General features: G+C 46.3%; 4 protein-coding genes across 4 annotated transcripts; 1 reads left to right on the forward strand and 3 right to left on the reverse strand.

Annotated features, from left to right (window-relative positions):
- Window positions 1–949: 949 nt before the first annotated feature.
- Window positions 950–2,767, reverse strand: BJ212DRAFT_1312178 (major facilitator superfamily domain-containing protein; the record flags this gene model as incomplete). The annotated part of the gene is made up of 8 exons (XM_041334045.1): window positions 2,630–2,767; window positions 2,255–2,577; window positions 2,137–2,200; window positions 1,958–2,084; window positions 1,778–1,906; window positions 1,617–1,725; window positions 1,381–1,568; window positions 950–1,331 (listed from the first exon to the last, which is right to left on the reverse strand). Coding segments are annotated over exons 2-8 (982 nt in total), but the record flags the coding sequence as incomplete, so codon positions are not given.
- BJ212DRAFT_51933 (uncharacterized protein) lies at window positions 2,347–3,366 on the reverse strand. The gene is made up of 6 exons (XM_041343389.1): window positions 3,251–3,366; window positions 2,975–3,185; window positions 2,900–2,923; window positions 2,824–2,848; window positions 2,713–2,768; window positions 2,347–2,651 (listed from the first exon to the last, which is right to left on the reverse strand). The coding sequence occupies exons 2-6, from the start codon at window positions 3,175–3,177 to the stop codon at window positions 2,531–2,533; spliced, it is 429 nt and encodes a 142-aa protein (XP_041200266.1). The 5' UTR covers window positions 3,178–3,185; window positions 3,251–3,366; the 3' UTR covers window positions 2,347–2,530.
- Window positions 3,367–5,917: 2,551 nt separating this feature from the next.
- On the reverse strand, window positions 5,918–8,299 carry BJ212DRAFT_51794 (MFS general substrate transporter). The gene is made up of 12 exons (XM_041343388.1): window positions 7,758–8,299; window positions 7,682–7,705; window positions 7,607–7,631; window positions 7,496–7,551; window positions 7,416–7,437; window positions 7,041–7,363; window positions 6,923–6,986; window positions 6,746–6,872; window positions 6,563–6,694; window positions 6,405–6,513; window positions 6,166–6,353; window positions 5,918–6,116 (listed from the first exon to the last, which is right to left on the reverse strand). The coding sequence occupies exons 1-12, from the start codon at window positions 7,967–7,969 to the stop codon at window positions 6,037–6,039; spliced, it is 1,362 nt and encodes a 453-aa protein (XP_041200267.1). The 5' UTR covers window positions 7,970–8,299; the 3' UTR covers window positions 5,918–6,036.
- A 570-nt stretch (window positions 8,300–8,869) lies between these two features.
- BJ212DRAFT_1565529 (MFS general substrate transporter) lies at window positions 8,870–11,026 on the forward strand (the record flags this gene model as incomplete). The annotated part of the gene is made up of 12 exons (XM_041341954.1): window positions 8,870–9,051; window positions 9,113–9,132; window positions 9,183–9,211; window positions 9,272–9,327; window positions 9,391–9,412; window positions 9,465–9,787; window positions 9,837–9,900; window positions 9,952–10,078; window positions 10,133–10,264; window positions 10,315–10,423; window positions 10,472–10,659; window positions 10,709–11,026. The coding sequence occupies 12 exons, from the start codon at window positions 8,870–8,872 to the stop codon at window positions 10,786–10,788; spliced, it is 1,332 nt and encodes a 443-aa protein (XP_041200268.1). The 3' UTR covers window positions 10,789–11,026.
- Between the last annotated feature and the right edge of the window lie 276 nt (window positions 11,027–11,302).

The raw sequence follows: 11,302 nt of genomic DNA on the forward strand, positions 1-11,302 counted from the left end.
GGCGCGGTAGATCATCTATATATGTTTCTAGTGCGACAGTGAGTCGTGTTTCTACTATCACATTGTGCAGTATGATTGATGGCACGACGCGTGAGTTAGTACCAGCAATTTGTTGCTCGGTTGATCAACGGAATTGTTTCTGAACAAATTTTACTGCCGGTCGAGCGATGGAGATTTGGAAATAGAGGACTCACTTTAAATTGCTACGTTTGTCACCTAGATGATGACGCTCAATTGTTTGGAATGGGGGAATCGCTTCCAAATGCTGAAAACCACGTCGAAAGAAATGCGAAACGCCGAACAATTTACTACATCTCCGGTCTTGATTTCGTTAACTGATCAGACAGGCAAAGGTGGAATAAAACAATAACAACAAGAAAGACTAAAGAACTCTGGAGTCTAAACCTACCTTCCATGATCAGCAAATTATTGTACGAGTTTGTTATGAATGGCATGGAGCATCGATGGTGCCCGGCACCATACATGAATCATTCACTCCTCTGTCGTGCTAGAGCCCATTGATTCATTCGGACATGCGCACTTGTATAAGACTATCCATCATGTAGTTATATTCATTGATGTGCTACATGCTAGGATACAAATAACACAACACCCTAACGAAGTTTAACTGCTACGTCAGCAACAGAAAGCGCCATGTCAAGTAACGAAGGAGAGACATTAACGAAGAAAAGACGGTAGCGGCGGAGGGAGGGCGGGAGTCAGCGTGCGGGCAGTGGGGATACATGGTTGTCCGGACTTTATGTGCTCAGGGTTTGAAGTCGTTCGAGACCGAGAAGGGTCCGAATGATAACACGTTACCAGACACTGGCTGATTTCTGAACGAATTTACTGCCGGTCGAACAATCCAGATCCGGGAATAGAGGATTCGCTTCCAAATGCTACGTTTGTCAGCTTACATGATGGCGCTCAATTGCTTGGAATGGGGAACTCGCTTTCGAATGCTGAAAACCATGTCGAAAGAAACGCGAAGTGCCGGACAATGTACTGCATCTCTGGCCTTGATTTTGTCAACCGATCAGACAGGCAAAGATAGAATAAAGCAAGAGCAACAGGAAAGACTAAAGAGCTCTGGAGTCTGGACTTACAAGGTCAACAAATTATTACACGAGTTCGTTATGGATATGGTATGCAGGGTTGACGGTGGCCGGCACCACACATAAATCATTCACTTCTTCTCTACCGTTCTAGAACACATTGTCACTGCTATATTCGCCTCACTGGATGATCATTCAAAATTTGCCCCATAGCCGTCCAAGATGGAGGTACCGCGCCACAAGTAGCAAGTGCAACACCAAATATAATGCTGCCACCTGAGCAAGGTCAATGTTCACTCAAAGATCGCGTGTGTCATAAACTTGCCTGAATAATAACCCGCAGCAACGAACCCCCCTGTCGCGGTACTGATAGCACCTGATATCGGAGGACCTGCAACGCCCCCAAAAGCAATGAGGGACATGAACATTCCCACTCGGCGTCCTGCGTCTTCCATCTGCCCCATTGCTACAAGAGGTGCAGAATACAGAGATACGTATGCTCCGAGGGAGAATCTGGATGAGTGAGTCGAACAGCTAGTTGTGAATAAGTGCAGCGCGTACCCGTAAATGGCAGCAATTGCAATAAGTTGGGATTCATTTTTAGCAAGTGGCCAAACTATCGTCGCGATTCCTGTTATAGCAGTCGAAACTGCTATGGTGTTGATAGCGCCTGTCAAAATATCAACTGATATTACCACGCTCCGCAGCTATCGAGACCTTACCGATTTTATCTGATATCAGCCCAAATAACACACGCAATGCAGATGCCGCATTGGCGATAGCGAGTATATAGAACGAAAAGTCTTTCGAGACGCCAATTGCTACGGCGCTCACAGAGAGATATGTTAACTCTGATGAAACCAAAATATCAGGAGCCACTATGATAAGCACAACGGTCGTACCTGTATAAAAACCTAAAAGTATCATAACTCCTGAGATGCAATAGATGGTAAATGCTTTGTTGCGAAATGCTTTGAGATTGAAGAATCCCCCACGAACGTTAGTGGGCGGGAGCCGTCGTTTCAGTAACTTGAGGAAAATGCGTCAAAGAAAGAGGTATTTACAGATACTGACGACATACTAGGTTGGCTGTCCCCAGGGTAGCCATCAAAATGAATCCAAACACGCGGACTGTCCATTTAAACCTGTAATTGTATGAGCGTATATAAATTGCCCCACGACTAATCGAACGAACTCACCCAATTAATGGAATCAAATTTTGTGCCGCTACAGGAAACGCGATGCTACCGAACGCAGTCCCAACGGTGGTGAGCGACAAAGCCAAGCCACGTCTCTTGGAGAACCAATGTGACACAATGACCACCACAGGATTCCACATGATACCACAGCCCACCCCAACGCCGACGCCCTGTGTTAGGAATAACTGCCAGAATTGAGTACATTCTGCAGTTAGGAAAGTGCACGCGAAGAGGACGCAGGTAGCGACGAAGAACGGTATTTTGAAATATCCCAGGTCAAACATTCGTCCCGTTGCAAGCGATGGAAGGCACGCGAGCGCATACTAGCAGCACAAGTGAGCTACGCAGGTTTGCTAGACCGAAAAGTAAACACACCTGCGTAGAACCGATCCATGCTCTGGATGGTGCAAGAAATCAGCCATGCAAGGTTGTGACATCAAACACACCTAGCGCCTTACATAGTTGAAGGAGAAGTGTGAAGTAGTAGATTTTCCTCGTAATACGCTTGGAAGATCTGAAAGATAGAAAATTGTAGAAATTGCAAGTGTGTGGTGATAAACCTTACTCACACCCCATGAAAGTAGAAAACCAAGCCTGGTGAGACCCTCTTGAGTCGAAATATGGAAAGAATTGGGAACAGCTTACGTAGAGAACATAACCAATGCGGCACTGCAATCCGAAGGCGTCAGTGACTGTTTAATGGATTGAAAGTGTACTCACGCAAAAGCCACAAGCCATGCCCTTAATCCTCCATCTGGTGCTTCACCGAGATGTGTTACGTGCTTTTGAGAAACTTGTTCATCCAGAATTTTCAGATCAACAGCCGCTCTTGTCTTCTGCCTATGGTAAGACAAGATATGGCTGATTTCGGACGCAGAGCCAATGCCCTGCAAGGCCTCTATACTCAGTGACTTTTCGGACATGGCTTCTCCTGTTAATAGTACGCAGAGAAGAAGTCAGGCCCAACAGAAAGCAGGAGGGAGGGAGTAACTGTACTGGTATGTGAAAACCATGCTTCCGACGTTACTTACATATAGTATTCAAGACACCTGGCTCCTTCCTATAGCTATTTGCAAACCTTGAGGGACCATCGGGACTGGTAGCGCTGTATTTCATTCTTGTTTAATAAAGCCACGCATATAATGACCAAATTGGACTTGCTGGCCTTCGCTGGTCAAGGTGAGGAATCGAGCCAATTCGCAGGCATGCCCATTGTATCTAGCCTATGCTTTGCTAATGAAACTGTCATTGCGATTCGAACGCCAGACCTGATTGTATAGCCTCCACTGATTAGTCTCGTAGTGAAAAATGTGTCGACAGTTTCACCTTTCCAGGAACTGTATGGATATACCCACACGACTTCAAGTGCAACGTGCACTGGATCGTCATGTCGCGCGCATTCAAGTTGCAAGGCTGAAGCATTCGGGGATGCCAGCAAATCCAATTACTAGTATTTTGGGAGCTTGTGTTTGCAAATTTACCGTCATGATCATCCTGATCCCGTTCCAGCTTCGAGCCAGGGTAGTGGATGAGATCGCTGGCGCCCCTCCGATGCTTCCCAAGATCACTCGGTGCGTAGGTGGTCAAATAGAATACCTGGTAATGATCCTCAATTTTGCCAAAGACTTGAAGCAGCTCGATAGGCCAAGCTTATGTAAAGACGGCTTTCCTGACTTTGACTGAGTTTGTACATGTGACATGTAGTTTTCTTGGACTCCCTACTTTTTGCAGAGCGGTTTTGAGGAATTGCAATATAATCTACTCGACTCGCTCTTTGGACTTCTTGAGTACTCACTTTGCTGTCGTATCGAATATTTCTTCCGTCGGCGCGTACGTGGCCCCGTCCACCGTCGCTGGGACATGTCTGGATTGCGATGTTGTGATACATCCCGCCGTCATGAGCTTAAACCAAACTGGTGAACTGCAAGAGGGAAGCTGGTGCCCCGAAACATTCCCCTGTCGCCATTCAATCCATGCAACGGTGTGGCCACTGGCCAGCGTACATCACTCATGTCATAATCCTGAATGGCCTGCGCCAACGATTACACCCCAAGAAGTCGCATAGATTCAGTTGACCATCACGATCCATAATTGACCCATCATGAGTACCTCCATCATATCTGCCAATGTCGTCGAATCTGCTGGCGAGCAGGACTAATTACTGGCAACTCCGGGAAAATTCAACACTTTCAGACTCCTCTGTAAATTCAGATGTACTTCGGGTTCATTCGGAGGGTGTATTCAGTATAGGTATGTGATACTCTCGCCCTTGAAAAGTATTTCGCTCCCTCAGTTGATCCCGAAATTTGAAGATAAACTATGTACTTGACATGCCCGACGACTTGCGGTCCTTTAAAACATCGCTGTGTGTCATGAAGGATCTCGCAGCGAGTATTTGCCTTAGTCACTCTTGTACAGCCATAATGCTCTAGACACATATGGACCAGGCCAAGCCAGGCCCTCAATGCTTTACGAACAAGAAATCGTATTTCCTGCTGTTACCGTGCGATCTCTCCTTTCTGTTTCAAGCTAGGGATGGGCGGCCCCCATGGCATCATACATTCAGACTAATCATAAATATCAATCGGGATGTGCACTTGGCCAATGACTATGCATATTGATCGATGCAGCGCCGATGTCATCAACTGCGAGTGGATCAGATCGATCAGATGCAGTGCTTTTGCACTGTTCCTGTCAATCAGAGTCATACTACCCTTATTTTGGCATCCGCATGTTATTATCGCCCGAGGCCGGGACTGCCTGTTTCTGTGCTGGATGGCGGCATATCCAAACCCCATCATCATTACGTTCGCCAAGCTTTCCGGTTACTACTCGCTCATGTCTATCCTTCTGAATATGACCATAGTCTTAGATGACCCCAGTTAGTGGCCTCAAATCAGTTTCTCTCGTTCTATGAGCTACTTTGTAGGTCTGTGGAGAATCAGTTGGGTGACCATGCCTCAATGTAATTTTGACTGCGGTTTTGCAGTTGCCTCCTTTTACGTGAAAAATAACGTCGGCAGTTTCACCTTTCAGAACAACTTTATAGATAAATGTCCATGACTTCAAATGCGCGCTGTAGGATCGTGGTTCAGCTAATGTTGCGTCACAAAGTAGAGGCGTCAATAACAATAATACCGAGAAGGCCAGCAAGTTCAATTACAAAGCTTCAACTCACCAGCAGAAGTCAGAACAAGTTGTAGAGAAGAATGAGCAGGCAGCGGTCCGTATGGCTGATTGCGATACAACTCCGGGTACAATGTTTGGGCTTGGATGGACGCGTGAAGTTAACAAACGGTCTACCGAGTGTCATTGCAACTTTCGTTCGAGACGCTTCTATCATTGCTTGCCTGATCTGAAGGAATTACACCCCTCATTTTCGAGTGCTCTACGAGCAAGTTTTGTGAGAACCCTCAATGATGATCTTGACACGACAGTAAAACTATTGACAAGCTTGCTACCGAGCGGCCTCCAGGAGCCTGCCATATTTGAGTCTGGATGGACATTCCAGCCCAGTCGGTTGTTCCTGTCACGGAGGTTATGTTACAAGAGACGCGAAGTGCCGGACAGTGTATATCTCTCACGTCGCTTTCGCCAGTCAATCAGACGGGAAAAGGTCAAGTAGGAAAGACTCGAGGTTCTCTGCCTAGCTTCAATGTACAAGCTAAGACTATAACGAAAGTGACTAGTGCTCGGCGCACGCTTGAATCATGTCACATCCACTCCTGTGCCGTTCAAGAGCACATTGACCCAACGGCAGATTCATTTCACTAAACGATCATTCAAAATTTGCCCCACAGTCGTCCGAGGTGAAGGTACTGCGCCACGAATAGCAACGCGACACCAAATATAATGGTGCCACCTGGGCAATGTCAATGCTCACTCAAAGATCACACGTGCCATAAACTTACCTCCGTAATAACCCGCAGCGATGAACCCTCCTGTCGCGGTACGGATCGCACCTGATATTGGAGGACCTACAATGCCTCCGAAACCGATGAGGGACATGAACATTCCCACTCGACGCCCCGCATCTTCCATCTCGCCCATTCCTACGGCAGGTGCAGAATACAGAGATATATATGCTCCGATGGAAAATCTGGATGGTCAGTCGGCTGGGCAGCTAGCGGTGAAAAAGAGCAATGCATACCCGTGAATGGTAGCAATAGCGATAAGCTGGGACTCATCTTTAGCAAACGGCCAAGCGATTGTCGTGATTCCAGTAATAGCAGTGAAAATTGCCATGGTGTTGAGTGCGCCTGTCAAATATCAACTGATGTTCCCATAGTCCACAGCTATCAAGTCTACCAATTTTATCTCCCAACAGCCCAGATGACACACGTCCAAACGCAGATGCCGCATTGGCAATCGCAATTAGATAAAATGAAAAATCTTTCGAGACGCCAATTTCTACGGCGCTCACAGAGATATATGTTAACTCTGATGAAACCAAAATATTAGGAGCCACTATGATAAGCACAACGGTCGTACCTGTATAAAGACCTAGAAGTATCACAATTCCTGAAACGCAATAGATGGAATATGCATTGTTGCGGAATGCTTTGAGATTGAAGAGTCCCCCGCGCACGTTGACGGCCGGAAGCCGCCGTTGAAGGAACTGAGGAAATACGTCGGTCAGGGAGATGTCCTCAGGTGCTAACGACATACTATGTTGGCTATCCCCATTGCAGCTATCAGCATGAATCCAAATACACGAACTGTCCATCTAAACCTGAAAGTGTATGAGTGAATATGAATTGCCCCATGATCGACTAAACGAACTCACCCAATTAACGGAATTAATTTTTGTGCCGCTACAGGAAACACGATGCTGCCGAGGGCAGCCCCAAGGGTGGTGGCAGACAAAGCAAGGCCACGTCTCTTGGAGAACCAATGTGACACGATGACGACTGCGGGACTAAATACGAAACCGCAGCCCACTCCAAGTCCGACGCCCTGTGTCAGGAAGAGCTGCCAGAATTGAGTGCACTCCGCGGTTAGGAAAGTGCAAGCGACGAGAACACAGCTAGCGGCAAAGAACGGTATTTTGAAGTATCCCAAGTCAAACAGTCGCCCCGATACAAGTGACGGAAGGTACGAGAGTGCATACTAGCAGCACAAGTGAGCTTAGAAGGCTTGCTAGAACCAGAATTAGACACGCCTGCGTAGAACCGATCCATGCTCTAGAGAGTGCAAGAGATCAGCTATTCAACGTTAGATCAAACAGACCTAGCACCTTACATAGTTGAAGGTGGAGTATGAGGCAGAAGGTTTTCCTCGTAATACGCTTGGAAGACCTGAAAGGCAGAAATTTGTAGGAACTGCAAGTGTGTCGCGACAAACCTCACTTACACCCCATGAATTTGAAAAACCAAACCTGGTACACCTTCTTGAGTCAAACTATGGAAAGAATTAAGAACGGCTTACGTAGAGAATGTAACCATTGCCGTACTGCAATCCAAAGAGGTCAGTGACTATTTCGATCAAATGAACTTGTACTTGCGCAAAAACTGTAAGCCATGCCCTTATTCCTCCATCTGGTGCTTCACTAAGATGCGCTTGAAATTTCTGATGAGAGCCTTGTTCATTCAATATTTCCTGGTCGAAGGCTACTGTTGTCTCCAGCCTATCGTAAGACAAGCTATGTTGGCTTCCAGAAACAGAGTCAATGCCCTGCAAAGACTCTATAGTTGGTAACTTCTCCGAGTCGGACATAGTGTCGTTCTCCTGTCAATATGGACAGAAGTGATCTGAATCAATAGACGGCTGGGGGGAAAGAGCAACTGCACTGGTGTGTGCAAATCATGCTCTCGGCGTTATGTACACATAGTATTCTCCGCGACATAGAGCTCCTTCCCATAGTTATTTGCAAAACTTTGATAGTCACAAACGCCATACCCGGTAGTGAAGCGTCATTTGATGACGAGGACAATTGGACTTGCTGGTCTTCGGGTAAGGAATCAGGCAGGTTCGTTGTATGTAGTGCTTGCCAATGAAACTTTGAAGGCCAAACCTATTGGTAATAGTATTTTGGTGAAAAATCGTATTGGTTTGGTCATCGTTTGAGAAATAAATACCTACAACTTCAAGTAGCTTCAAGACCAAATGCGCGCCATTAGCGTCGGTCAACTGCCGCAAAGTCGAGGCATCTCCGCAAACGCCACCATGGCACGAAATATTGAAGATTTTGGGATATGAGATACAGCTTGTAGAAGTTGTCTTGTGCACCACCAGAAAGCATATGGTACCATACTATGGAAGGAAATTGCTGACGTAGTGACCGAGCGGATTATGCCGAGAAGATCTACCTGCAAATCCAGTTGCTTGTGTTTGTATCATTCCTGAATACAGTTTTGAGTCTCAAGCCGGGATAGTGGATCATCGATACGGATTTCGCTGGCGCTTCCCAGCATAATTTGGTGGGTGGTCAAACAGAATGTCAATAGTTCTCAGTTTTGCAAATAGCTCGGAAAGAAGAATTGGGACAATTGAATGCTATTGATATCTGTTCCGAGTCTACATAACTTCGGCAGAATGGCTTGAATAAATCAATACAGTTTCCCCGGTCTCTCCCTCCCCTTATTTTCATTTTGATTTCTCTCTGTCTTGAGAGCGATGTCCGAGGAGTCCTCAAGCAAATTAGAGACTTGCCCGGCGTCTGAAGCCTTGCCTTTCGATGGGTGGAAACCGAAAGCGGATGATCGGGAAACACTGGATCAACACGTTTCTGAGAAGTCTGTACCACACCTTTCTGGAGCACCAGATGGAGGATTAACCGCGTGGCTGGTCGTTTTTGCGTAAGTACTAGAGCTACACGATCAGTTCTTTGAAATAATCACTGACATCTTCAAATTACAGTGTCAATTTAGTTTTATTTTCTACGTGAGCTGTCTCCATTTCTTCGCCCCCAGCTTAACTCAAGTGATCACTAGGATCGGTATAGCTAATACATGGGGGGTAAGTAAGGTTTCTTACCATATAGTCGCAGTTACTGCAAATCCCCCCCCCCCCTTTCAGGTCTTCCAAGCGTATTACGAGGAAAATACACTGCGTCACACTTCTCCTTCAAATATGTAAGGTGCTAGGTCGGATTAACGCGACCTCGTGACTGATTTATCGTGCAAATTTCACTCTAGAGCATGGATCGGTTCTGCGCAGGTATATTTATCTCTAGGTCCAGTAAACTTGTGTAACTCACGTATCTTTCTAGTACGCGCTCATTTACTTTCCAGCACTTGCTACGGGACGAATGTTTGACCTAGGATACTTCAAAATACCATGCCTTGCCGCTAGTTGTGTTATCATTGCATCCGCCTTCCTAACTGCAGAATGCACTCAATTTTGGCAGTTCTTTCTTGTGCAAGGTCTCAGTTTGGGAGTCTGCTGCGGTGTCATAGTTGGTCCGACACTGGTTGTCATCTCGCATTGGTTTGATGGGAAACGTGGCCTTGCTATGTCGTTCGCTGCTATTGGGGCTTCGACCGGCAGTACCGTGTTTCCTGCAGCAGCACAGAAATTGATTCCATTAATCGGGTCCGGTCGGCCGATCATTGATAATTCATGCTCGCTCATACAATTTCAGATTTAAATGGACAATGCGTGTGTTTGGATTCATTCTGCTTGCTACACTGGGGACAGCCAATATAGTATGTTGTCAGCACTGTAGATGCCCCTCTCTCTGAAGCATATTCTCCAAGTTACTGAAACGGCGTCTTCCACCCGTCAATGTTCGTGGAGGACTCTTTAATCTTAAAGCATTCTGCAACACAGCATATGCCATTTATTGCATTGCAGGAATACTGGCATTTTTAGGACTTTACACAGGTATTATCGTGGTGGTTACCACTGGCTTCCTGATATTCTGAATCGATTCACCAGAGCTAACATATATCTCTGTGAGCGCCGTGGAAATTGGCGTCTCCAGAGACCGTATATTCTATATAGTCGCGATCGCCAATGGAGCATCTACATTTGGACGTCTGTCATCTGGATTAATGGCGGATAGAATTGGTAAGTCTCGATGTTTGTGGGCTATGGTAACACCAGTTAATCCTTGACAGGTGCACTCAATACCATGACAGCTTTCACTGCGATGGCAGGAATTATGACATTCGCCTGGCCATTTGCTACAAATGAATCCCAGCTCATTGCAATAACGACTATTTACGGGTACGCGTGGCCTTTATTCGTTACTAGCTGCCAACTCACTCAATCCAGATTCTCCTCGGGAGGATTCGTAGCTCTCTTCGCTGTAGCTGTCGTAGCAATGGGGGATATGGAAGACGCAGGGCGCCGAGTGGGAATGTTCATGTCCCTCTCTGCCTTTGGAGCCATTGCAGGTCCTCCGATATCAGGCGCCATCAGTACCGCATCAGGAAGGTTCGTTGACGCGGGTTTCTATGCAGGCACGTTTATAAATTAGGCGGTCTGTGAGTGAACGCTGATCCTGTCCAGGTGGCATCATTATGCTTGCTGTTGGATTGCTACTTCTGGCGCGATACCTCCATCTTGGACTCCTATGGGGCAAGTGTTGAATTATCCATTCGGTGAAACAAATCAAGGCCTCTGTTCTAGAACGACACTTCCACCAGTGCAGCAAGAGATCTCCAAGGTGATTTATGCAGCGCTGTGTCTCGCACTTGGAGGAATAGAATCTGTTTTATATTAGAAAGCTGAGAGTAGCGCTCTCTAGTTTATCCTTCATATAACTGGTATCTGGCAGCATTACTTGTAAATAACTTCGTGACTAGCAAGCTACTGTATACTTAGCACCTTGCAGCCCACAACACTGTGCTCCGAGACGGAATATGCGAGCAAGAGATGAGATGCGTTATATCATGGAAGATTCAATAACTATAGCTTCCTATATAGGATACCATAAGGACCGGTATAGATGAACTTGAATATTTGGATTGGGAGATCGTCAACCTCGGAGGTCCTCGGATCCATCTGCACATTATCATAATAAGGTCCATTCGTGTCAAGATCTAATGTACTCCAAGACGCATCGCTGTAGTTGACATCTGGCAATTCAAATCGTAAGGAATC

This window comes from Suillus subaureus (genome assembly GCF_016647635.1).
Source record: "Suillus subaureus strain MN1 chromosome Unknown BJ212scaffold_1, whole genome shotgun sequence".
Lineage (NCBI taxonomy): Eukaryota > Fungi > Basidiomycota > Agaricomycetes > Boletales > Suillaceae > Suillus > Suillus subaureus.

What these genes read in the sequence shown, in the direction of transcription:
- BJ212DRAFT_51933 (XM_041343389.1), bottom strand. Translation starts at nt 3,177, where the DNA reads ATGTCCGAAAAGTCACTGAGTATAGAGGCCTTGCAGGGCATTGGCTCT. An exon ending in GCATTGGTTATGTTCTCTAC is followed by an intron (nt 2,849 to 2,899) that starts GTAAGCTGTTCC and finishes GGGTCTCACCAG; the next exon opens with GCTTGGTTTTCTACTTTCAT. An exon ending in CACACTTCTCCTTCAACTAT is followed by an intron (nt 2,652 to 2,712) that starts GTAAGGCGCTAG and finishes TGCACCATCCAG; the next exon opens with AGCATGGATCGGTTCTACGC.
- BJ212DRAFT_51794 (XM_041343388.1), bottom strand. Translation starts at nt 7,969, where the DNA reads ATGTCCGACTCGGAGAAGTTACCAACTATAGAGTCTTTGCAGGGCATT. An exon ending in CATACTCCACCTTCAACTAT is followed by an intron (nt 7,438 to 7,495) that starts GTAAGGTGCTAG and finishes TGCACTCTCTAG; the next exon opens with AGCATGGATCGGTTCTACGC. An exon ending in GCTATTGCTACCATTCACGG is followed by an intron (nt 6,354 to 6,404) that starts GTATGCATTGCT and finishes CTGACCATCCAG; the next exon opens with ATTTTCCATCGGAGCATATA.